The sequence below is a fragment of the Centruroides vittatus genome, unplaced genomic scaffold, assembly GCF_030686945.1.
Source record: "Centruroides vittatus isolate TY-2023 unplaced genomic scaffold, ASM3068694v2 contig_337, whole genome shotgun sequence".
In the NCBI taxonomy this organism is placed as follows: Eukaryota; Metazoa; Arthropoda; class Arachnida; order Scorpiones; family Buthidae; genus Centruroides; species Centruroides vittatus.
This window is the reverse complement of record NW_027122161.1, coordinates 751,495-779,339: the sequence shown is the minus strand read 5'-3', so window position 1 is coordinate 779,339 and position 27,845 is coordinate 751,495. Positions and strand designations below refer to the sequence as shown.

The window sequence follows — 27,845 nt, the reverse complement described above, 5'->3', positions numbered from 1 at the left end:
ATTCGCACATTCACTCAAAGCTCACGTGATTTATCTTGAATAACACGCAGAGAAAAAGCTTTCTGTGTGGTAATTTAATGTCCTGAGTATACTGTTAACACGTAATGTGTGTGTATAAGTATTATGTTAAATCATTTGACTGTCATTCTCGATGTTTTAAGATTCCTGTACCCAAAATAAATCAAAAAACGGGAAAATTCCATGGGTGTATGTGGTGTGTTGGTCGCTATTTCGTTAAATATCTCAGCAGCATAGAACAAACACTAAGAAGCGAAATTTGGCACGGTAACTTGAATACAAGGGGTCCAACCTTTATGGTTAAAGGTCAAGGGGTGGCGAGATAGAGGGTGTTACTGTGTTTTATAAAATAAATTAGAAAATAGAAATTTATTTTATTTTTTAAAATTAACTTACGAATTTTATAAACAGTATAACTGTTATATAAATATTTAATGTAAGGGAATTAGGATAACCTTGAAATGGCGAAAAGTTGAAAAATCTGTGCCTATTGAGCATCACTGATTCAAATTTTTCAGACACAAATAAAACGGAAAGTTAAAAATAACGAAGTCACCTTTCAAGCTTTTTCATTTGTTATTTATATAAAATAACTTAAGCGCTTAACAGTAGTACCGATACAAACAATGACGTATTGTCTACGTAACGAGCTGTTTTTATTTCAAAAACGTAATTAGGACAGTGCCAACAGCGCGCACGCTTAAACTTCTTCCCCAGACTTTTAATTTAGTTTATCGATCGAAAGGAATTAGAACTTTTAATTGGTATTTTGTCTATTCGTCATAGACAGATTTTACTTATAAATTAAGAAGAAAACTCGGTGGAGAAGGAGTATTATAAAAGGAAAATGGACGTTTGAAACAGCTGTCTTCACTTATGACTGCTACCCCCTTCGACGTTAATGAAATGGTCTGTAGAGGTATAAATTCATGTAGTGAAAACACTATCAGGCTTTAACTACTTAACAAGTGAGTAAAATTTATTTTTCTCAGCAATTCTAGTGTTATCTCTTATATATAAACATACCAAATATGTTAGATTTCTAATATAAGAGTTAGAAAATTGCTGAAACATACCAAGACTAATATAATGGATACCGTAAGACAATAGATTAGCATATTTTAGTAGTGAATAACCTTTCGTTCGGACTGTTTATTTTAGTACGCTAAATTTTCCTCCTTTTTTATATTTCAAGTTTAAATTTAAATATTAATGTTTAAAAAAGTAGGTTCAATGTTTCATACTAGAATCAAAGGTAAATGTATTAGCTATTTGAGCCTTTATCTATTCATGTATTAAAAACATTTAAGAACTTGGCATCATTTGAAGAATACAGTGAAACCTGCGTAAGCCAGACTCGTTCCGTACCGAATATTTTTTTCCGGTTTGGCAGGTTTTCGTTTTGAACAAGTTAATTTTTACTATAGAAAATCGCTCTGATCCGAGGAACCTTTTCCTTTTTAGGCAGGTTTTAATGTAATCGTTATGGGAGATTGGTTACTTTATATGTGTTTTCCTTAGTAACACATCAATAAGAATAGTTATTACGTAACTTTTATGTGGCTACTTGATAACAATAGCTATTATATAATTGAACACTGTTGTATCTTCGAATAATAGCTGCTGTTATTGGATACAATAAACTACTATGGTTTTAAATTGTTTACATATTTCACATGTCGACAAAATAGCAAGCGTGTTAACAATGTTACTGACGTCTAATTATCTCTCATATAACATTATTCTATTACTCATTCCATCATCAATCGATAATGAATGTCTTTAGTTGATGAGAAGGAGTAGAATAATGTACTTTCTATGCAAACCAGAAGTTTGTGTATAGTTAATTCGGGACTCCAATCACTAGGTTTTTCATATCTGGTCTCGATTTTCATATATCTAACTCCGAGATTGCGGAAAGACAGACATGTAGACAGAGGGAATTAATAGATCTACAATTTTTTTCAAATTGCAGCCCAATTAAAATATTGGAAGTCACGTCAAAGTCGTACGAAGACAAACAAATATATTAATAAAATAAGAGTGTATTTTTATTTTAAAATAATCTAAATTGTTAATTGTCAGCACGTTGGTTCATCACTTCTAAATCATTTGTGTGTAGCATATATACAATAGAATGTATAAAAAGTGTTCTTGGTTTATATCAGGAACACTTTTACCCTGGTTAAGCGAACCATTCATGTTTTTAAAGTAATTTTAACGGAATTTTTAAAAGGTGAACGTTCAGACACTAGTCTTAAAACTTGATTTACACTTAATTAAAATGATTAATATAGAAATAGAAATAGGTCAATCAGTGTGTTTCAAGATTTGTACTATAAATGTTTAGTTGTTAAGTCATTAATAATAATTTTGAACGGTTTTCGATCAATTATTTAATTAAATTTATTATTTAAAATTATTTTTGTTTGAATTTTACGTGTTCTCTTTACGTCATTCTTATAGTCACTACGTAATAAGCAATTTATAAAGTTGATAAGAGAAAGTTAATGCTGCTTCTACGTTAAAAATTTAATAGTGAGTGATTCATCGTTATCAAGAAATAAGCATAAAATTATTATTGAAATAAAGTTACAACTAGGTTATTTAATTTTATTTGCGTAAAAAAAATGTAACTTGAAATAAGAATGCGTTAGTGTGTTCAACTTTGATTAACTATTTATAAGATACGAAATTATAAAAATATTTTTTACGCGCTTTAAACATGCATATGAAATGTTATTTTTATTTATTTTGTATTTCACAAGTAACTTTCATTATTAGCCATGCTATAATGTTAATTTAAGCCTTTGTAACAGCAATTTGGAAACAAAAATGGCGCCTATGTGTCAGTTAGCTAAACTTTATTTATAGTTTGGTTTGATGGAATAAGGAAACACGATACTATAGCAATCTACCAAAAGGATGCTCCAGGTGGCTATTTTATGTAAACTCCGTACTAGAGATTATGGAAAGACAGACGGTTAGACGGGCGACAGTGGTGAATTGTGTAAATTATAAAACCCATCTCTATCCTTAAAATTTAGCTTTTTCCATTTTATAATAGTTAAAAATAATAATAAAAACTTTATAAATAAAATATCATAACAGATGGCGCAACCGAAATTTTAAATGTCCGGGAAAGTTAAGCAACTCGTCGCTGGATATTTATTTTTACTTTTTTAAATACTTTTTTACTGTGATCCATATGTGAAGTCCTACAAACTTTTTCCACCCTTTTATCTGACATAGACTCTTTCAGCTCAGACTGACTCATGTCTACTATAATAATTATTTATTCACTACGATTATTTGAAAAAATTCCTCGAAAATTTTCACACAAACAAGTCGATATGCTGTTTATATCAGGAAACGTGGAAGAAATTACTTATGATTTGACAATATTTTCTAAATGTATTGATCACTTAAAGAAATGTTTCTGTTTTTGACTCATAATTTATATTTATTACGAAGACAATAGTTATATAAGAATGTTATTATCTGCAAAAAAAAATATACTGTTGTTGAAAAAGAATAATAGGAAAAGGAAAAAGTTGATAAAATTGAAGCGTCTACGTTTTACGTGACCTCGAAAAATCCCGATTTTATTCCTCAAATATGATTCTAACACAATAAAACTTTGATATTTTCCAGGGGTCTTTTTAATGCCGTAAAAAATAAACCTTGGCCTATCCCTCCTTCTATGAGGGTTGACAAACAACATCGAAATTTCAATGGAACATCCAATTTTATTTATTTTTTTTACACTTTTGGATTTTGATTAATAAAATCATGAACTTTTACCGACAACTTTTTTCCCCGTGACGTGGTTAGTTTTGCCTTTGTTTTACGAATATAGGAAAAACTAGCCGTGTCACACGGAAGAAGTTAAACTCTTAAAAGCAATTTGTACCAATTGTACAAATTTGGTTTGTACTCACTGGCGCATTATAAATTCATGGAGCCCCAGGTAAATTTAAATTAGGGGACCCTATGTACAGTGTTGACTTCAAACATTTTTGTTCGGGCAATTTTGGGGAATACCCTGATATTCTCGTTCGTTTTTTAACGCTGCTAGTGCAGCCTGCACCCGCACCACACTATCTAGAATCCCCAAATATGGCGAAATTTAAATTTTCCATATTCTTAGTACTGTAATGAGTTTATAAAGGATTGATTTAGGCTCTCTGTTTGTGGGTCCCCCAGGCAATTTCCTTTTTTGCCCATGGGATAACACGCCACTATATGTACTTTACCTAAAGTAGGCAAACTTAAGCTCGTCGACACATGCGACTCTGCCAGTCTATAATATATTTTCTTAATTGAACAATGCAATTTCTTAGGGAAGCACTATTTCGTACTTTACATTAATAACTTACTATTAATTCCTAACTGATCATTAATAAATATACCATTATTAAAACGCCTAATTAGAATTTAGAAGTTTTCTAACATAAAGCATAATTAACACTGGAATACAAATAATTTATTAAAAATTTAATTTCCTCATCAGGAAAATTAAAGCTGAAATAAAATATACAAAAATACAAACTGGAAAATGATAAATATTAGGACACCTTCAAATTACAATCAATTATTTCAATTTTTGGGCTAGATCATCAACATTTATACTCAAATTCAATGTGTGACTACTGTGAGCTTTTTCAGAAAATGTATTGTTCAATATACAGATTCGAATATGTTATAAATATTTTTTAAAAAATTAACGTATTTTTCACCTATTTTCTTCAATTATTAATTTATAAAAAAATTATATTATTATTTGCTATAAAACAAGTGTAAACCTATTAATATATACAGAATATAATTTAGAAATTGTACACGTTTTCAAAGTTTTCCTGGTATCAAAATCTTAATTGAATGTAAAAAACATGGAATTAAGATTTTGATACCAGGAAAAGTTTTGTGTGAGAATACTCATAGAAAATAAAAATTCGTTGTACTTCAATTTTACCGGTTTATGGAGTAAATTAATATATTTATAAATAAAAGATTATAAATTTTATTATAAACTTTTATGTAACTAGTTTAAATGAATCAAATTTTTAAATTATCTTAGTTTTAACACTGATAATGTTCTTTATTTAAATACATAACATAAAAAACAACAGAAAATATCACGTTTTTTAATAATTAGTTTATTAAAATGCGTGATGATCAAACATTCCGAGTACGTGATTAATGGATAAAAGTTATATATCCGAATATTAAAATAATATAATGCATTATTAATTGGTGCGAAACATTCATTGCCTCAGCTTTTGATGTATTTATTTATTTAATTATTATTACTAACAAGTAACATCTAATGCTAAACAATATTTGATACCTACTACAAAATTAATTAATAATTTTATAGTTTTTAGTCATAATAATACTTATTCTAATAAAGAAAGGCAACATTCTAACGATTTATATTTAACTTTTACTTCAAAATATGATGTTTTATCCTAGGCATTACCTTTTAGTCGAAATTCTGCCAATAACGGATGCTCTTTAGTGTTAGCGAATGTAATAATTTTTATATTACAGAAGATTTCCTATTGACAATTGTTTCTATATATATTACAGTAATTAACCTTCCCCTGTACTTATAAAAGCATTTACCAATCAGAAAGAGATACTTCTACTCTATTGTTCAAGCCAATTTTGAATTTTTTTAGAACTTCTACTCAGCGCCGGATTAAGCCTCTAGCGGGCCCTAGACAAAATTTAAATTAAGGCCCCATTTAAATAAGTTGCTTCTAAACAAATCTTATATAATGTGACATTAGCGTAGCTAGCATGGGTGACACCCGGTGCGGATATCGTGGTGTCACCCCAAGTCACACCGTAGTGTCACCCTTTTTAACTCTTTTATAAAACACTATTGAATTGTAATATCTTCGCACTCGAGCAACTTGAACGCTACATCGAATATGCGATGTCGCGACGTATAAGTTTAGATTTAGAAAATAAATCATAACCACACATCAGTACTACCACGAGAGGCGGCCCTAGGAATATTTCTAGATGGTGCGAGAGATCTCGTGGCGCACATTACTTCTGACGCACGGATGGCTGTTGACCTTTTTTTTTAGATAATGGCTAGTCGAGCGGAGCTTAGTAGGAATTGTTAAATACAGCGTTTTTTGTCCTGTCTAATTTCTTAAATAACGTTTCACTCCTTTTGAAACAGATAAATCTTAATCTTCTGCACTGAAGCCGGGCCCCTCCGAATTACGGGCCCTAGACATTTGTCTACTTTGCCTATTCGATAATCCGGCCCTGCTTCTACTTGAGGAAATCAATTAAGTTAAACCTTTTTCAAGGTGTTAATTACATCAAAAGAAAACACTTAAATAGTGTTTTCAGCTCTTATTATAATACTATTTCCATATCTATTTTCATTATAAACTGTATCTTCAATATTTTCCATATATACGTAATACGTAACAATTATCGTCCTTCAGATTTTTCTCTACAAGTAGAATTTCTCTATTAAGTGTAGCACATTCAAAAAAATGGAATTTTTTCCCGGCATGATAACGATAATAAAGATAATTAACAAGAGATTGTCAGAAAGAACATAAAACTTTATTTAATAATATAATACAGGTTTATAATACAGATAAATTTCAGTCTTATTTTTGAAATAAACTTAAAATAATATCATAAAAATTAGAAGTTCATTCGTTATCTATTATTCGCAGTTATATAAGAATGCTATTATCCGTAAGGAAAAATTATTATTGATAAAAATATAACGATAGAAGGAAGGAAAACAGAAAAATATTCATTTCGGAAGCTGCTACCGTGGAGAAAATTTGTAAATCAATCATGTTGTTAAAGAATAAGAAAATTATATAGGCCTAAGCAATTTCTTACATAATAAGGTTATTGGTAGCTAACTTAAATATCTTTCAGATCAACTAGAGATTGCTTATGTTCGTGAAATACATTTTTACGGAAATAATTACTTGAACTCCGGGCGCAGCAGGTTTGGTTTGATAATATACAGCAATGCAACCATTTTGGTTGCTGCTTCTGAAAAAACTAGGTTCCTATTACACGGAAAAAACCAGGAAAATTTCACTGGAGCAGTTCATTCCGCGGGCGCAAACTCCAGAACTCTGTCTCCTCCCGTACAATTAGCAAGTAATTAGCATAGATAAATTTGCATGCACAGTATTGTATTGTTGGTTTATTGACGTAAAGATTTATTTTACATGCCCTGTACCTGCCAGTGGCACAACCAGGGCGTAGGAAACAATATAATTGGCGCTACAGAATGCTACATTGAAGAGACAAGATGAAAATATAGAGTGGATAAAACAATAAAATAAAACAGTTTCACGAATCACCGCGTTACAGCTTGTATCGCGTGGAGAAAGAACAAGATGACATCCCCTGTACCTAAAGAGAAGGGCGGCATTGCCGCCCAGCAGGGGATAGGAAAACCCGAAAGCGCAGCCCCTCAGGAGCTATTTGGTCCCCCAACTGCCCCATCTTGGAGCAGCTGATTGTTAGTAAGAATCGTCTTTTTTGCGAGCCTTTTGAAGGCGTGGAAGATCTCTTGACTTTTCCAAATGTCGGTAAGGTCGCAGGGCCAGTCTATGTTAATTTCATTCAGGAGAAGACTCATTTCAGTTCTCTCTTTGGCAGTTATAGTACAGTCGTATAGGTAATGGTTAGCTCCGTCTCTAACCCCACAGGTGGGGCACTCGTCAGACGTTCTATTGACAAACCTCGCCAAGTAGTGAGCAAATTTCCCGTGGTTACTCAAAAACTGAGTAGTATAGTGGTCAGGGGTAAACCACTTTATTTTGTTGTGTTGCCGGAGGTCAGGAATGAATTGCTTAATGATGTGGTGCCCAAGTTCGTTCCAGTGAGATTGCCATGTATCTATGGCCTCCTCCCGCAGAAGCCGTTTAAGAGTCCCTTGGCTGATTTTGCCGTAGTCGTAAGAGATGTTTGGGTCGAGGGCAGCTTCTTTTGCAAGGGCGTCCGCCCGCTCATTCCCCTCCATACCCTGATGTGATCTGACCCAGAATATTTGAATGTTATTATTGGATACGCAGATGTTGTTCCGTATCTCCACTGCAAGTGGATGGAGCTTGATGCTGTAGATCATTTTAAGGGCAGATAACGAGTCAGTGTAGATGTCGATCTTGAAATTCGAGTAGGTGTTGTTAATCCAGTTCGTGGCCTTGCTGATTGCCAGAAGCTCCGCTTGGAATACATTGCATTGCGGATGTAGTCTGAATTTTTGGTTGTGAATTTCCTCACTGTTGTCATAAACAACATAAGCGCAACCTACACCACCGTCAATACCTGAGCCATCGGTGTATATTTGGATACTGGCATTGTTAAGGTTATTCCAGCTACTTGAGAAGTTGTAAGTGGGGGTAATGGTATCACCGAATGGGTGAGGCCTTTCAATATCCGCAGATTCAATTGTGATGTCGCCTATCTGAATATTCGTTCCCCATTTGGCTTGTTGCATCTTCGTTTTCATAGAGATCTCAATGTCTATGGGTAATTTCCGTGCGATCGCTTGTAGGCTAACATTACTAGTGGTGCGATAGGCCTTAGTTAATAACAGAAGAGCTCGCCTCTGTGCGGAAACCAGTTTTCTTCTGATGTGAACCTTTGAGATGGCGCTACCCCATGTGCCACACCCATAGGTAGCGATTGGGATAAAGATACCGTCATATATAGTCGAGAGGGCCTCAGGAGAGAGGCCCCAGTCTCTCCTGGCCACCTGAGCAAACGCCTGAAAAATAAGGCCCGTGCGGCTAGAGATATGCTCAATATGTGGAGCCCAAGAAAGTTTGAAATCCAGAGTGATGCCTAAGTACCTGAGGTGTTTCTCTACCTTAATGGAGTTGCCATTCATCCTCAAGACGGGTTAGTATGAGGTAGAGATTGCCTCCCCTCGGTTAGTTGAAAATAATTGCCTTTGTTTTGGCCGGGTTGAAGTCTAGTTTATGGTTGGTACCCCAGGTGCTAACTAGTTGGAGGAGGTGGTTTCCTTTCAATTCGAGATCTGCTCTCGATCTGCCGCCCACCAACAGAAAGACATCGTCCGCATAAGCGGTACAGGATTCTTGCCCAAAATGTTCACCCAAGAAGGCGTTGAAGGTGATATTCCAGAGCAAGGGCCCGCACACGGACCCTTGCGGGCAGCCTCTAGTTATCTGTTTTTGCACCTCGTGTTGCCCGTACTGCAGGATGGCTATCCGGTCCCGAAAATAATCCTGAAGCAGGATCAGTAAGTTGCGTGGGCACCTGATATTACGCAGCTGAAATGTCACTAGGGGCCACCAGGCACTGTCAAATGCCTTGGAAATGTCAAGGCTGACCCCCAGGACGTATTTATTGACTTGCAGGAGGCTATTTATGTTGTTAACTGTGTGGTTTATGGCTTCCTCCGCTGACTTTTGGTGACGGAAGCCGAACTGATTGTCGTTTAGTTGGCGGTAGTGTTCCACATGCCATTCCAATCTAGTTTTAATTAGTTTCTCCAATATTTTCCCTAATATAGGGAGCAGGGAAATGGGTCTGACATCTTTGCTAGGACCCGGTTTGGGCACGGGAAATACTCTGGCCTTTTTCCAGGCTTTTGGGAATATGGCATGACTTAGGCAGTTATTATATAGATTGGTGAGGTGCATTGGAATTATTTCCCACAGATTGGTCGCAATCTCTGCGTTAATCCCATCCATGCCAGGGGCCTTGCGTTTTCCTAGTGTATAAAATGCCATACGTATCTCCTCCTGAGTGAAAAGCGGTATGTTCTCGCTGTCCACTAGATTATCTTTCTCAGCGCGGATTTTACGCTGCCAGTCGTTGTCGGTCATGGGATTGTCTACAGGGCAAAATTTGTTAAGCTGGTTAGTCAAAGTCTGAATTATGGTCAGTGGGTGGTCACTAGCGCTTGTATCTGTCAGAATTTGGGCCTTGCGTAATCTATTCATACACATCTTTGTAACGAAGCCCCACGGATCCTTCGAGGTGGTCGTACAAAACTCGCGCCACTTGCGCAACTTTTCTGTTTTAATAATGTTTTTGTAGTCTCTGAGGCTACTGAGGTAAGCTTCTTTATGGTGGGCACTATTTCTGTCATTCCTGTGTCTTTGAAAGATGCGCCGAAGCTTGTTGGTTTCCCTACGTAACTCATTCAGCCTGGGAGTCCACCAGGGAGTTCTTCTCCTTGAGGAAGTGCCTCTGGGGATAAGCGTTTCGCAGGCCTTGCGGATTGTGTCAATATTCGCGTCAATTTGGACTATCGCCTCATTACGGTTGGTAAGTGGATGATTATGAAGATTGTTTTCTAAGTACTCTTTAATTCGATTCCAGTTGGCTCTTTTGGGGACGTAGACGCTGCTCGGAGCGCTATGTTCGTCTTCCTTGCAGATAATTTCAAAGGTTATATGAGCATGGTCACTCAGAGTCTCATTAGGCGAGACATTCCAGTTGGAGATGCTAGTATACATGCCAGCACTGCAAATCGATAAGTCGATCCAGGAATACCCGCGTGCAGAGCAGTAAGTAGGGGGAGACATAGGATTGTTAAGCAAGAGAAGAGCATTGCGATGCATGAATTCCTCGAGGAGCCTACCCCGACCATCCAGATTAACTCCTCCCCAAGTGGGGGAGTGAGCATTAGTGTCTCCCAAGACAAGAATATGCGTGCCCTGAAAGGCATCTATAATTTTTTGAAGTTCCTCAATAAAATTATCATTGTCTGCACCTTTGGGGAAGTATATGTTAAGAATAATTATTCTAGTTTCTTTTAACTGAACTTCAATGGTCACAATATATTCGCTGCTGTAAGTTGGATGATGCTGGATCGACATATTGGTATTGGGCACAAGGGTTATGGCCCACGGGTTCTTATCCGTGCCACTAAGGACAGGACAGAACGTGGGAAGGCAAGAGGGTGTGCTAGCACGACAGTATGGCTCTTGGATAAATTGCATGCACAGTAGTACGTTCTGTAAATCTTGCGCCATCGTCTGTTGGTTTTCACGGCATGACTGCAAACATTCATTTTCCACAAGATAATGCTCGGCCACACACATTGAGATGTTCCCAAGAAAATCTTAGGAACGTCTCGATGTGCTTTTGTGTTGCGTTTTCTTATCCCATCAATTCAAACTAAATAAAAAAAAGGTTTGGCCAACTGGCAATATACGCTCTATTTTTCTATACTAGCTACCGTTATAAAGGTTTAAATTGACATTACAGCATGACTAATAATGATAGTTACTTATAAAATACAGAATGTATAAGGAAATATTTTTCATATGCATTCTGTATTGTAGTTTTATAATTATTTCACGTAACATTTGTTTTACACAAATAAAATTAAATAACCTAGTTGTAACTTTATTTCAATAATAATTTTATGCTTATTTCAAGATAATGATGAATCACTCACTATTAATTTTTAACGTAGAAGCAGCATTAACTTTCTCTTATCAACTTTATAAATTGCTTATTACGTAGTGACTATAAGAATGACGTAAAAATAACACGTAAAATTTAAACAAAAATAATTTTTAATAATAAATTTAATTAAATAATCGATCGAAAACCGTTTAAAATTATTATTAATGACTTAACAACTAAACATTTATAGTACAACTCTTGAAACACACTGATTAACCTATTTCTATTTCTATATTAATCATTTTAATTAAGTGTAAATCAAGTTTTAAGACAAGTGTGTCTGAACGTTCACCTTTTAAAAATTCCGTTAAAATTACTTTAAAAACATGAATGATTCGCCGTTAAAAGTTTTAAAAACACTTTAAAGCCGGAAGTGTAACTTTGTAATTTCAAATTCTTGTGTTAAAATTTGTCTTGTTGACAGTGTTTAAGCCATCGTGTTTAGAAATCTTTAAGTATTTCTGTTAATGACGTGATATTCGGTAATGAACTTGATATTGAGGATTTATAACAAATACTAAATGTGTGTTTTTTTTTTTTTTTTAATGTCTGTGAAGTAAGGTAATTAGAAATTTAAATGTAAGCATTAATCGCTGTAAGATCCATGTTTAGATTTGGAATCGTTTCGGCGCTTTTCTTCGGTAATTATGTTTATCGGAAGCGTAACGTTTTCAGATAGAAATCAGGAACACTTTCCATACGTTTTCAATTATATCAATGCATCAAATAGAAAATATCCAGCATTTATTGTAATTACTGACGTATTTTGCAGGTTTTAAATATCGCTAAGTGGTAATTATTGTTCGTAAAAGATCGTTTAAAATTTAGAAATGTATAGAAATTTTAAAATTAACAAAATATTTTTCCTAACAGAATGAAATGTATTGTTTTCAACTGTAGAAAAATCTAGTTAGGCCTACTTTGTATTTGATACACGCACAAATGATTTAGTGGTGATGAACTAAGAAGTTAATTACGGTATTAACAATTAAGAAATTTTTAAATAAAAATAAATTTATATTTTATTAATATATTTATTTATCTTCGTACGACTTTGAAGCATGAAATGGCTTCCAATATTCTAGTTTAATGTTGGCTTAATCTCGAGAAGACGTTAGATGAAAGTCGAGACCAGATGTAAGAAGCATAGAGCAAGATGCCCAGATTAACTATATACAAACTTCCGCTTTAGAACGGAAGTAACGTTACTTTGATTTTAAAAGTTTTCCCTGAACGGAGTTAGATACATAACCGGCACGACTTTATTGATATCGGTAACAGTATGATGTACGGGGGCAAAACACTACACTCCACGCGGGCAAGTGCTATGTGCTACCTGCGTAATGGCGAATCTATTTTGCGTTATTTTATTGTCGCAGTAATTCAGTGAATACAACATATATTTTTTAAAATTATATTTAATTTATTAATTTCTTAAACTTTCTTGCTAGACGCTACATATGAAGCCAGAAAATCGAACGTTGACAGGAATTAATCGATATGAAATTCTATTTTAAATACCGTAAAACCTTTTTAAGATAGCCACCTGCAAAACTTGGTTATTTTGTGGGATGGTCTTGTCAAAGTAGGATACAAAAATATAATGGATAGAGTTCCGTATATAGTACTATACTACGTCACAAAAGTATACGGACAGAGGAAATAAATGATAGACAATGTCGGATCATTTGCTTAAAAAAATGTGTTAAATTATTTGTTTAATACTTGAGTTGTTGATTTTTTGATCGATCGCCATGTTTTCTATTTATTATAGACAACAGAGCCGGAAAAGTAATAATAAGATATTGTTCTTGTAGCATTACTAAGAAAATAATAATATATGATAATTGATTTCCTCGAAAACTGCCTGGAACAAATAAAGTAGAAGTATTACTTTCTGATTGGTAAATACTTTTATAATGTCAAATTAATCATATATAAAAAACAATTTTTCATAAAATAATACCTCAGTAATATCAAGATTATGAAATGTAATAACATAGGAAATCAAGTATTGTTTGCAGAATTTCGTCTGAAAGGTAATGCTTAACTTAAACCTTTACAAATAATTTTTACCTCTAAATTTAAAGCGTTAAGCGTTAAATTTGAGTATAGTTGTTTATGATATAGCTCACAACTTAAAATAATTGATTGTAATTTAAAATGTGACTTAATATTTATCATTTTCCAGTTTATATTACTGTATATTAATAGCTTTGATTTACCAGATGAGGAAATTAAATTTTTAATAAGTTATTTGTATCCCAATGTTAATTATGCTTTTAAAACAACTTTTTAAATTCAAATTAGTCGTTTTAATAATGGTATACTTATTAATGATTAGTTTGTTGTTAATAATAAGTTATTAATGTAAAGTATATAGTAGAATTCTCTTCCTCTTTAAGAAATCTTATTGTTTCGTGTACAAACTTATAATTAAGAAAATACACTATAGATTGCATTTTAGTGTCAAAGCACGTTGTGTTTTAAAGTCGTAGAAAATTAACGGTTTCGATTTTTAAAAATTCTGAACCGTACATTAATAGAAGAGTTAAATAGGATTCTAATCAGAGCTGTGGAGTCGGTAGATTTTTACACGACTTCGACTCTGACCAGGGGCGGACTTGTTAACAAAGTAGGCCCGAAAATTCTCTCGTCGTCATGACCTCAGAATATTAGCATCAATAAATATAGTTCTGATAAGAATAGAATGTAGAAATTTTTTATTCCAAAGCTAAAATATTCCTCTAAGTAATGAGTCAATACGATAATTTTTACTTTTCTGTTGTTAAATAGGGCCTATAACAGACGAAAAGTGTAGCGATCGTTCAAAAAATGATCCCACCCCAAATTTTTGCATTTTTGGACCCAGGGCACCTCGAAATGTCGAGATATGCAAAAGATTCGGTTTTTTTCCTGTAAAATGTTAGACTGTATGGGAGGCACGGTTTTGAATCGGAGTCGGATGGTTTAACACAGGAGTTATTAAGCTTGAAATGGTTGAACTAAATCAATTGGTAGTATTGGTACACATTCTAACATTGTTTGCACTTCTCTACGTTTCGAGGCTTTCCGAATCCAAAAGAGTAAAAATCTGAGAAAGTCATTTTTTGACCGATCGTCATTCTTTTCCTTTGTTATAGGCCTATACTGTATAACAGCCGGCAAAGTAATAATGATGACGATTCTGATTATTTTTAAAAAAATACAAAATAAAACGATTTTAAAAAATTAATTTAACATTAAAATTTGACACATCTACTGAATATATAAGTTCACATTTATTGACTCTTTTGATGATGGCATTGGTATTTGGCAAGCGTGTATGAATAAAAATAGTAAATATATTCGTATACAAACAAATTAGTTTAATAAAAATGTAGTACAGTACATAATATACGGGTATATTGGGTAATATATAAGTATACAGATACATTAAACTAAGTCAAGAATGAGAAATATAACATTTAGACTGGTAAAAAAGAGGTTGTTTTGCCACGTTGATTAATTTATTATTTTTCATTTCTGTTATAAACTGAATTACTTCTTACAAAAAAAAATCACTTCTGTTAAGTCAGCATTCACTGATGCTCTTAAATCATATTTAATAATTTTGAGAGCGGAAAATAAACGCTCTACCGAAACTTGGTTGGTGACAATGTGACAATCAATGTTGTATTTTGGACAATGTCTAGATAGTGCAGTATTGCCGTTTTAACATCCAAACTTGAAGTGGTCAATGTGATTTATTTTTTCTAGTGCATAATAAATATCATCTTCAAATTTTGTAAGATTTCCTTTTCTGTCTGTTCTCATATTAGAACTCAAGCTTAATTTTGAGGCTAGAGACGAGTTTTATAAAAAAAAGAAAAAGACTAGCAGATGAGCCAGATGTTGCTCACGCAAAAAGTAACGATAACGAAGATTAAGATATTTAGATTATAGCCGATTTTACCTGTTTTCATTGGATGCAAGAATTAGGTCCTCTCTCTTCAGAGAATAATTAGAGAATATTTAGATGGGTCCAAAAGTATGTTCGATTTTTCACAAAAACGCAAAATACCGCATCTAAAATAGTACGGTAGAAACGGAGTTCTTCGGGGTAATCCTTATCCCTCTCCCTCTTCCCTCCCGCGAGAGAAATTTTGAGAAATTTCTTCTTAGTGTACATTCTTATGATATATCCTAACTGTGTACCAAATTTCAACTCTTAACCGTTTGAACTCTGAACTTATCATCATTATTATTACAGTATTATTATTATTATGTTGGGTTAAGTGAGATATACTCGGTTAACACCGGTGGCTGTGTACTATGCCGGACCAAAGTCAAGGCATAGTAACCAAAACAGAAATTAAAGAAGTGTATCAGTGTGTGTGTCTGTATTCAGGAATTTTCTCACAATATGACATGTATTCAATATAGTGGCCTTCTGTAGTGTGATGTATATGTTTCTATTCAATTGTAATGTGCCCAGGCTTTTGTGTAGTGCGTGTGGCATGACACCTGTAGAGGAGAAAACAACAGGTACAGTAAGCACCCTATCCATCCTCCACAGATGCCTTATTTCCTGGGCGAGTTCTGTGTACTTGCTAATTTTTTCAGTGCATGCGTTTTGTATATTGTGAGTGTTTGGAATGGATATGTCTATAATGTATGTGATTTTATTGTGTTTGTCAATGAGTGTGATGTCTGGTCTGTTGTGATAAATTGTTTTATCTGTGATTATGGCTCTGTCATAGTACATTTTGTGCGTGTTGTTTTCCAATACTGTCTGCGGAATGTATTTGTAGTATGGTTTGTGGATGTCTACTAATTTGTGTTTCTTTGCAAGCTCTTGGTGTATTATATTTGCTACTTGATTATGTCTGTGTAAATAATCTGTCTGTGCCAAGAGCTTGCAACCAGAGGTGATGTGTTGTATAGTTTCTGGCATGACGTGACATTTTCTGCATGTGTAATTTGTGAGTGTTGCATCTTTGAGTATGTGTTTTCTGTAGTTTTTAGTATTTATGACCTGATCCTGTATGGCGATCATGAATCCTTCCGTCTCCCCAAAGAGGCATCCCCGTGCTAACCAGCTGTTTGACGCAGTTTTGTCAACAAAATCCTGGGCCAGATCATAAGGATGCCTGCCATGGAGTGCCTTTCGAGCCCACGATTGCTTAATGGTGTCTATGCTTTTTATATGTTGTGTTGTGTCCATATGATGTGAGTGTAAGTTTAATGGTGTGTTATTCGAGTCTGCTAGAGTTACTGCTTTATGTAATTGTGATGTTTCTTGTTTTTTGTAGAAAAACTCTCGCAGTGACTGTATTTGTTTGTAGTGAAGGTTAACTATGTCAATCAGGCCACGTCCGCCATCTTTACGTGGAAGGGTTAATCTTTCTGTGGCAGATTTAGGATGATGTTGTTTATGCTTAGTAAGTGTTGTTCTTGTTTTCCTTTGGAGTTGCTCAAGATCTGTGTGAGTCCAATGTATAACTCCAAAAGAATATGTGAGTACTGGGATGACATATGTGTTTATTGCTTTAACTGTGTGTTTTGCATTTAACTGTGTTCTGAGAATAGCATTTAACCTACTTTGGTATTCTTTAATCAATCTTTGCTTTATTTGTGTATGTTCTGTTAGTTTGGCCTGTTGGAATCCTAAATACTTATAGAACTTGCCCTCTTCCATGGATTCAATAATGTCTCCATTTCCAAGTGCAAAATCTTCTTTCTTCAGGATTCCTTTTTCTATGTGAACTGTTTTGCATTTATCTAGGCCAAATTCCATTTGTATGTCCTTGGTGTATGAATGTGTGATTTGTAGGAATTGATGAAGTTGTTTTTGTGTGGATGCATAAAGTTTTATATCATCTGTGTACATGAGATGTGACAGTGTAAACTGTGTTGTTTTTTCATGTCTGATATTGTAACCATATTGCGTGTTGTTTAACATGTTGGATAATGGATTCAGGGCTAGGCAGAACCAGAGAGGACTCAAGGAATCTCCTTGAAAAATTCCTCGCTTAATAAAAATTTGCTTTGTTTGTATGGAAGGGTTACTAACACTTAAATGTAGTGTTGTTCTCCAGTGCTGCATAGTGTTTTGAAAGAATGCAATGAGTGATGAATGTATTTTGTACATGTGTAGAATATGTAGCAGCCAACTGTGTGGAACACTGTCGAATGCTTTTCTGTAGTCTATATATGCCATGTGTATGTTTCTGTGTTGTTTGTGTGCTTGCCGTAGAATGACTGAATCTATGAGTAACTGTTCTTTGCATCCCCTGTGATTTCTACGGCAACCTTTTTGTTGTTCTGTTAGAATGTCGTGTTCTTCAATATGTTTGTATATTTTGTTTGCGATACAGGATGTCAATAATTTGTAGAGTGTTGGAAGACATGCAATTGGTCTGTATTGTATGGGGTCGGTGGTATTGTTGTTTTTAGGTTTCATGTAGGTGATGCCCTGAGTAAGAAAATTTGGCATGTCCTGTGGATTGATGATAATGTGTGTTAGGTGTTTAGCTAGTTCCTGGTGCAGTGATGTGAACTTTTTGTACCAGAAATTGTGAATGTTGTCTACACCAGGTGTCTTCCAGTTGTGTGTTCTGTTGACAGTGTATTGGAAATCATGTATGTTTATTTCAGCACAGGACATAGTTGGTATGTTGTGCAAGTTTCTGTTCTCCTCCTCGATCCAGCCTGCATCAGCATTATGCGAGACAGCACTGGACCAAAGAGAAGACCAATATGTTGTGAGTTCTTCTTCTGTTGGTGTGCCACTGTGCTGTGTATCAGTGTTTGCTTTGTTATTAATTTGTCTGTAAAAGAGTTTTTCATTGTTTGTAAATAATTTATTTTGTTGTTTTCGTAGTGTACATGTTTTGTAACGTTTGAGTCTACGTGCTTTGGCAGCAAGTTTTTGTTTTAGTGTATCAATGTATTCTGTAATGCGTGTGTTGTGATGTTCATGTTTTGTGTGTGTTTTTATTTTCTTGAAAATGTTTTTGAGCTGTTTCCTTAATTTGGGTGTTATGTTGTTTTTAGTGTATTGTGTTAGCCTGCCTAATTTCTGTCTAATGTCATTTATTTGTGTTTCTATTCTTCTCTGCCAGGCAGACTTGTGATAGAATTGTGTTTTCTGTGTATTTGTCTGTGATTGTACTTTCAGTCCATGGTGTGTCACTACTGTGACTGCCCCAGCATAAACTAATGTATGAATGTCTGCGAGTGTAGAAATTGAATGAATGTAGTGTGGTAGTAAGTGAGTGTTTACATAATTTAGTGTTTTTCCTACTTCCTTTGACGTGTTGATTTTTGGTATTCGTGGTCGTTGTGTGGGATCTGTACCTGTATATTTAGTGAGTGTTTCCTGAAATATAAGTGAGAGCGTATTAACTAAATCCAAGTCTATGTTATCAGTGATGGATGAGGAAGTGTCTGTAGTATCATTAGTGGTAATTGTTGTATGTGTGTTATTATCAATGCTTGTTGCTGGATTATCCTGACAGGTTACATGATCTTCATTAATGTTAGATGTTTCTGTCTGTTGATGTATTTGATCAGCAACCTGTTGTTTGATAAGTTCAAGTGTTGTTTGTGGAATAAGGTTGTTGTGTATAATTGTTCTTTTTTGATCAACAACCCTTTGTTCGGTTACAGTGAGGTGAGGATACTGTTGTGTGAATCTATGGTGTAGTTGTTGTCTGTATGCTGTCATGTTTGTTTCGAGTTTTGTGATGGTGTAATAAGTACGGATGATAAACTCGTTCATTTCTACTGTTCATTTCATCCGTTGGCGTGGTTTTCCAGCCTTTGTGGTCTGTGGATGCATTGCCACAGAAACACCAAGGCTGGGTTGGTTCCTCACATCTGTTGAGGGCATTGCAGTAGCCATGCTTGGGCCAGTGCTGCTTTCGCCACCGGTAACCAAGGGAGACTGTGACCTATTTTTCGAACGTGAGCCTCTGCCTAACTCACGAACGCGGACCTTGTTAACCCGGGCGACGTCCGAGCCGGTATCACACTTTGATCTAGTTATTACCATGATGAATATCTCCACAAAATGTGGGCGTGGTCACTTTTAGCTTCATTTTTCCCCATAGACCTTACTGGCATGGGTGTCCCTACCAGGAGCTTATGCTCCAGCCTGCATTGCCCTATGGATCAGTAAAATTACTGGGCTCTCCCACCACCATTATTATTATTATTATTATTATTATTATTATTATTAACCCATCTCGATTATATTATAAGAATGTGAAGGCTAATAACGAGTAAAATATTCACTAAGTTCGACCACACTGGAGATACGACATGTGTCTCCTTCTATGTCTCTACTCTGTCGACCCTTAATAAAGAACCAAAATTGAATAGCATTAAGGCCCTTTATACACACGCTACTGTGCCAAATTTTGTTTCTTAAACTTTACTCATTTTGAGATATTGTCTAATAGTTCAGAACAAAAATTAGACGCAAACTTTTATATAAAACAATCTTATCCAATGTTTACAATATCAAACTGTCATTCTATCCCTGATACTTATTTCTACGTTTGGACTTTATACTTATTGACGTGGATAAATGAACATATAGTGGTTCTACGATATAATAAAGCCTAGTTCTGTAATTGTAGTGATACGTTGACTAATTTATATAATTTGCTAATTGACTAGATTTTGTATTTAAAATCAGTAAATGCGAATTACCGAGTGTAGTTTTCAAATTGTCGATCTATATATTCTCACTGTGACACGCTTTACTTATACCGGTATTTAAAGTAAAAAGCCCCGATTGGGGTGGATAAAAATATATTTTTAGAAAGAATTTATGTTTACATATTTGAAATCAATGAATTTTAAATTAACACAATAAAAGGTTCAAACTTAATTGTAATAGGATTGATATTGTCCGAATTATTCTGTTTGAAAGGTTGTGAATTATCTGTTATCAATTATTAATTATCTAGGACAGTATAGTTTATTCTAAATATACACTACCTTATCAAATTCTGTATAAATATATAAATCACATCTTAAATCATTTATAATAAAAAATAAACATGAGTAATTTTACTTGTATCCTATAGAAACTTTGCTGTATTATCATCAGAATTTATTATTGTCTAAATGCAGAATATTTACAGGAGAAATAAGTCATTTTTAATACTCTAGAGGTTCGTTAATCCGGCTTAAATGATAGGAACAATGAATTATGTTCAAAATTATAATGTACTGTTTGGTATTATTTTAAATTATGTAATTTCTATTATTACTTTTTACATAATTTAGTATAAATATTTTATTCATTGTTATTCGTAAACCTGAGGAAGTAATTTCACGTAAACATGTTTGCGCGAAATTACTTAAACCTTTGATTGTAACGATTTATCAGTAGCTTCGTTATCTGAAGATTGGTTTAGTTATGTGGGGTAAGGCAATGCAACAAGTGAGATCAACCAGGATAATTTTCTATGCGAAACTAGTCTCTATTTGCTGTTATATACGAGAATATCGCGTTCCCATCAACAAGCTGGCCTGGTGTTCCCGGGTTTTATTTACGTGTCTAAAAGTTTTCCTTAGAGAGTTCTCCCGGAAGGCATTACTCCTTGGTAGATCGCCCTTTATCAAATTAAATTCGATAAAGGTAAAAAAGTATTGGAATTGTAACTTTATTTCGGTTTTCTAACAAGGCAACACCCCTTTTTAAAAATAGATTCTTCCCATTTGACGTTATCGCATTGTTGTCTAATGTCTTCTTCGCGCGACCAAACAGTAATGATAAGCATTAAATAAACCGAACTTATTAAATTAATATTGTTTTTTTTTGTAGAAATATAAAATTCCGAGATGCCATGTGAAGGTGATTTATATGCTGTTAATCGATTTGTATCATCCAGTTTCAAATGGTTGGGCTTAAAAATTGGACGGCATCCATTATACTTTATAATCATTCCTTCTCTTTTCACTGCACTGATGTGTTTGGGAATCCTAAGATTAAAGGTGTTTGATGATACAGAATATTTATTTCTTCCACTTGACGGAAAAACCGTAAAAGCCAGATCGGAAATAGAAAGATTATTTCCAGAAAATGTCACTGATTTTGATGTTTCACACATAACGAGATACCGAGGAAGTGGCGTTGTTGTAGTCACACCCAAATATGGAGAATCTATGCTCAACGAATCGATTTTTGAGGAATTGACGACGTTAAATGAAATAATTTTCAATATATCTGTTCAGTGGAAAGGAAAAACTCTAACATATTTGGATATATGTAGAAAATCCAACGGAAAGTGCATTAAAAATAATGTTTTGTCGTTAAAAGATAAAATAGAAGAAATTAAAAGTAAAAACTTTAAAATCAGGTAGGTGATTTTTTCAGTTTATTGTGTTACTTTTTTTAAGTTGCTGGTCCCATGTAATCTTTGAATAATATCATCTCGTTTTGAATGAAAGTAAGAAACCAAATTGCCGGGTCAATTAATTAATCTACTAGAACCGCGGATCCCAAAGTGTGGGTGGTGACCGCGTTGGAATTCACCAGAGGTTTTACACAATAAAACAAAAACAGCGATACTGATATGCTTTTATCTTATAATTACAGCAAAAAATTAGTGTGGAACATGTGCTTTTTTTTCAGAAACTTGTTTCTCAAATCTGGGCTCTGTATTCGAAATACACACAATTAAATGATTTTCAAGTTCAAGGGAATGTTTCTCTTCTGTTTTGGTGTAGATATCGATGAGAAACTTTTTCTCAAAGATGTGGGTTGCAAATGGGGTCATAATTACTGGAAGAGAGGGTATAAATAGGAAAGAAAGGAAAGTTGTAGGGGATCGCTAGCGAATATCTACGACTTTACAAATTCATAGAAAACTAACAAATACAATTTTCAAAATTCTCAACCGTCTGTTAATAGAAAAATTAAATAAGATTTGAATGCAAAAAACTGCTTGGTTTCATTTGCTTTCGTTTTCGGCAATTTTTCAAAAACGATTTTGCCCATAGGAAACGGCATTATTTTTTTAACACCATCTGCCAGAAATAGAGTGCAATCAACGTTAAATATTTAAAGTTTTCTTTATTATTTTTCTATGATTTATTTCTGTTAACAGTATTTTTCCTTTTGAATTTCTTTACAGATATCCCATAGAATGGAATTCCAATATTGTCAGGCATAGTTTAAATTTGGGTGGAGTATCTACGGATGAAAACCATTTTGTAACAGATTTTAAAGCGGTTCGTTTAATATATTTTGTAAATTATAACAATTCTACTAATCAAGAAATTTCCAAACTGTGGGAAGAGAAATTTCTGAAAATTGAATCTCATTTTACTTTCAAATATATTAATGTAATTAAAATGACCGGATTAAGCATCAACATAGAAACGAATTATTTCATTGAGAACATCATAATTCATATTATCATCAGCGGAATCATAACAACAATATTTGTGATGGTTTCGTGTTTATCAACGGATTGGGCAACGAGTAAACCTCTAGTTGGTGTCTGTGGATGTACCTCTTCTTTGTTTGGAGTTATATCAGCCTTTGGTATTTTACTCATTTGTGGAATGAAGTTTATCGAAATAAATAGTCTTATTCCTTTTATTGTCTTAGGTAAGTACGGTAGACTCTCTCATATCCGGACAACTCTCGCTCACATGGGAGAGTGTACTGTATATAATTTGATCCTTTAGTATTTTAGCGTGAACACCATTATAATTTTTGAATCTTTACAGAGTAACTTTATATTATTATTTAGGTATCGGATTAGATGACTCGTTTGTTCTATTAGCAGCGTGGAGAAGGACTGATTATAAAGATCCTGTAGAGAAAAGGCTAAGTTTAGCATATTCTGAAGCAGCAGTATCTATCACTATAACGTCATTAACTAATATAATCTGCTCGTTGATTGGATTAACTACTAATTATAAAGTAATTCAGATTATGAGTACATACATGGCCTTAAGCATGTTAATGGATTATATATTTCAAGTAACGTTTTTTGGTGGATGCCTTGCAATTAGCGGTTATGCTGAAGCTAAAATTCGACAATCAGTGTCTTATTCTCCTGTTAGATGGAATAAAAATTCAGGTAGCTATATTTTAATATTTTAAAAATTTATTATAATTTTAATAATTCGAGGAAAATAGCACGCAAAGCTCCTGGCTAGAAATTCGCAATTAAATTTATTTAAAATTGGCCAATTTTGGTAAATTGTGTGTTAAAGAACGATCTTTTCGAGAAGATTCAATTATAATTTATTGAAGAATTTATTAAAATAGCCATAGGATGGACAGAGAATTTAAAAAGTAGATTATTTTATGCAATTAGTTTTTTGCTTATATTTTTATTATTTTTAATTAAATTAATTTGATTTTAACTAATTTTAAATATAAGTAAAAGTTATTTCTTCGAAGAAAAATATTATATATATTTTTTTATATATTCTTTTTCTCTTTTTCTATATTACATAATATATATATAAGTGTGATCATTATAACGGGGCTAAAAACAAAAGTCATAGTTTTCAGAAGGGGCCTGTCTAACTTTTTTCATTACTGAAAAAGTAATATTTACAAAATTCGGCTAAATTTATATGAAATTTAGACATTGTTACCAAAGTCTGTAACATTAAATTTTCTTTATTTTAAGCAAAGTACAAAATAATACAGAATTAAGGATTTAAAATTCACAGTTGGTAATTTCTATGCCAAAGATGAACATCATAATTTCACATAGTGGAATATTAATTGTAATTGGCATTCGTTCTCTTCTTAAAGTCTGGATCTCTCTTCTTGTGATCACTAACAACCTGCGGAAGAAATTGGTTTTGCTATTCGTCTTGGTCATATTTTTCGATTAGGACAACTCCTTTCTTCCTCTTTTTCAATAAGGCTCGCCATGAGATGTGAGTTCCACTTCAGCAAGTACATTGCTCAGATGACTGCCACAGTCTAAATTCTCAGAGTCACTACTGGAGGAAGAGGAACTCAAAATAACGTGAGGTCCGATTCCTGTTTTCTTCCGACTCTTCTCAAAGCTGTTAATATTTTATCGTTCGCTCCCGTATTCTAGATTTTCACGTTTCTAGAGCCTTGTCAACCTTCTTCAATTGTGATCATGGATGATACTTCTGGATGTGCAATACCGAAAGCTCATTGAGGCTCTTGCTGAAAGCAGTTTCTACTTCAAACAGTGTTCGGCCCACTCGTTCTTTTCTTGTGCCAAATCACCATTCATGCCATAATCGCTTATATTATAAACTAATTGCATAATGTACTATGAATATTGTAATTACTGCTTAAAACCAGACATTGTTTATAATATTGATTTTATAACTTTAAAAAACTAGTCATAAATTAAACTGTTAAATTTAACGTTAATCACGATTAATTAATCCAAAATAACAGAATGTTTATAATGAAAACGTATGCCTTGTTTATTTACAGGCTTTCAAGCACTCATGACGTGTAGTTTTCTTCCGGAAAAGATCAGAGAAAAGAGGACCACAACAAATTTCTATAAAGAAAAATTAGGCAGAATTATTTCATTACCAATAGTAAAATTTGCTATCATCTGCATCTTTCTTGCTTATCTTAGTGGCGCTATTTATTCTTTAAAATATATACACACTTCTACCGACTTGAAGATTTATTTCTCCAAGAAATCTTATATGATTGACTACTTACAGGACGACGTTAAATATTTCTCAAATTATCGCGATAGAATTCAATTATTGATTAACAAACCATTAGATTATTCAAATCCCGAAGTACAAGATAAGATCGAAAAATTTATGATTAGGCTAGAAAATTCTCCTTACATGGCTGGATCAAATCTTACTAATTCGTGGTTAAGATCATATTCGAAATTTATACAAAATCCGAATTCCTGGATATCTCTTCATGGTTATAATTTGAGTAATCCTGAAGATTTTGTAGATGCTTTGTCTAACGTATTTTTAAAAATTAAACAATTTCAAGCTTTAAGAAAAAACATTGTCTTCAGTGCAAATGGCAAAAAGATATTGGCTTCGAGGTTTTTTGTTCAAACGGGTCTACTCGACAGTGTAAGTGCTGAAAATAGAATGTTTTCTAACATGTGGATGTTAACAGAATCATCCGATCTTCCCATTCAGGGTTTTAATTATCGATATGTTTACTACGATCAGATTTTTACGTCGCTTCCTGTTGTAATTCAAGCAATATCTATCAGTTCCTGCTTAATTATTCTCGTGTTTCTTATTTTCATTCCCAGCCTATTTTGTGCAATATGCATTGGTTTCACAATTGCTTCAATTGAAGTCATTGTTATGGGTTACATGACAATATGGGGAATAAGTATAAATCAAGTATCTATGATATTGTTAATAGTTATAACAGGATTTTGTACGGACTATTCGGCTCACATATCGTATGCGTATGTAAACAGCAAGAAAAACACTTCGGATGAGAAAATTAAGGATGCTCTAAACGCTGCTGGTCATGCTATCGTGCAAGGATGTCTGTCGACAATTATAGGAGTTGCATTACTGGTAACTGCTCCCTATGAGTTTTTTGTAAGCGTATTTAAGATATTTCTTATTGTAATAATTTCTGCGATATTTTACGGTTTATTTATTTTACCAGTTTTATTGTCTTTGTGGGATGACTTTCGGTTGTATTTCAAATCGTCAATAAAAAATTATTTTAAATAATTGTTAATTTTAAAATAATTTATTGAAGTAAATTCTCTTGTTCGTATATTATTATAACATATTTTCAAAAATGAAGACATGCGATATACATTATTAACTTTATTTTAAACTAACAAAGTCATATTGCTTTGATATCAAAGGGCGCTGCAGCACCATAAACATCCACATCATCTATAATTTTATTAATTTAACACACGACTTTGACTTTTGATTTATAGTTAATAGAAAAAGTATTATTATTGTCCTTACAAAAATAGAATAAATTTTAAATATCAGTGTAGGAAAGGATCAGAAACTTGATTATTTAAAGATGCAATCGATATTTTTATGTGTAAAATACAAAGTTCTACTTATGAGATGAATATTGGATACAAATGACTTATCATATACTTATTTTTATGGCTTATGTAAATACGCTTCTACATTTAAACGGTTATAATAACGAATTTAATCAGTTATAAGTTTTCAGACATTGATTCTATTAAATTTTGGTGGTTAAAGGTCGGGGAGGTGGGAGATAGAGGTGTGTCATATCTCGAATAGGGTCGGACTTAATGAAACTTTTACTAGTAATTAGCATTTACAATTTTATTAAAACTCATCCCTACTCTCAAAATTAGTTTTTCTATTTTATAACAATTGATTAATATAAAAAGTTTTAAAATAAAGTTTAAAAAGTTGCTGGTTGCTGAATTTTTTGTAATAGTGTTCAGTTGGTTGGCTAAAGCAGTTTCAATTTCGGAAATGTCGTCAATCCTTGGCCTTTCAATTTCAATTTTTTAAATTTTGGGAATAAAGGGGTGAAAAATCAGACGAGTACATTGGGTGATCTAATCTTAAGCCTTGTTTTTTGAGCTGAACATCTCCGTCCAATTGTTACTCCTGCGACAATGCGTGAGGAACAAAATATATGCAAAGTTTTCTTTAAAATCTCGTCAGTTAGAATATGGAGAATTATGTTTTCGATATGCTCAATTTTTGCGCCCATCGTCCTCTATTCCTCCACGAAGAATGCCATACAATTTAAAGACAGCTAGAATTAATTAATGCTGATTTTAACCTTTGGTTACGCACAAGATCGTCACCCGGCCGTCCCATTGAGGGCTTGGACCGTACCCGTAATTAAAAACGACCATCTTAGTGCTCACAGGGCGGAGAGAGTTAAAATGAAAAAATAAATAAATAAGAATAGGCGTCGGATTCTAGCTCTGAATGAGGGGAGTAGCGACCTTCTAAGATTTGCCCCTAGAGAACTAATAAAGATCATGATCATACACACCTCTCTTCGCTAGATATTCGGCCCAAAATTTATAATATGATGTCATTTCCGAGTGTAGTGAAATTATCTTTGGTAGGTCCGAATTATTGGTCAGGTAAAATAAACATTAGGCCTACACAATTAGAAACAATACTGTATGAAAATACTACGTCTATTTACATATGTTAATTTTTACTAGTGTAAAACACAGACACGTTATGCTTATTTCTTTGATAAAAAGTGTAGGTCTAAACGTTTCAACAGTGACATGTTATCCTATGCCTTTATGCCCATAAGATATCACGGATTTTGATAAACGCGTAGGATCGAGGGATTAATTAACCGCGTTAATCAAGGGATACCTGTATTGTAGTTTTAATAGAACAATGGAATTGTGTTACGTTTTTACAGGAAG

At 33.6% G+C, this 27,845-nt stretch overlaps 2 protein-coding genes across 3 annotated transcripts; one reads left to right on the top strand and one right to left on the bottom strand.

Annotated features, from left to right (window-relative positions):
• Positions 1–727: 727 nt before the first annotated feature.
• LOC136974036 (patched domain-containing protein 3-like) lies at positions 728–26,174 on the top strand. 2 transcript variants are annotated; one of them, XM_067268811.1, is made up of 5 exons: positions 728–986; positions 21,299–21,833; positions 22,611–23,089; positions 23,235–23,567; positions 24,926–26,174. In XM_067268811.1, the coding sequence occupies exons 2-5, from the start codon at positions 21,316–21,318 to the stop codon at positions 26,170–26,172; spliced, it is 2,577 nt and encodes an 858-aa protein (XP_067124912.1). In that variant the 5' UTR covers positions 728–986; positions 21,299–21,315; the 3' UTR covers positions 26,173–26,174. The 2 variants fall into 2 exon arrangements, with proteins under 2 accessions (XP_067124912.1, XP_067124913.1); XM_067268812.1 differs by lacking the exon at positions 728–986 and adding an exon at positions 1,169–1,273.
• Positions 7,496–8,917, bottom strand: LOC136974020 (uncharacterized). Its single transcript, XM_067268788.1, has one exon. It carries the CDS (start codon positions 8,915–8,917, stop codon positions 7,496–7,498), a length of 1,422 nt encoding a protein of 473 aa, XP_067124889.1.
• Positions 26,175–27,845: the final 1,671 nt, after the last annotated feature.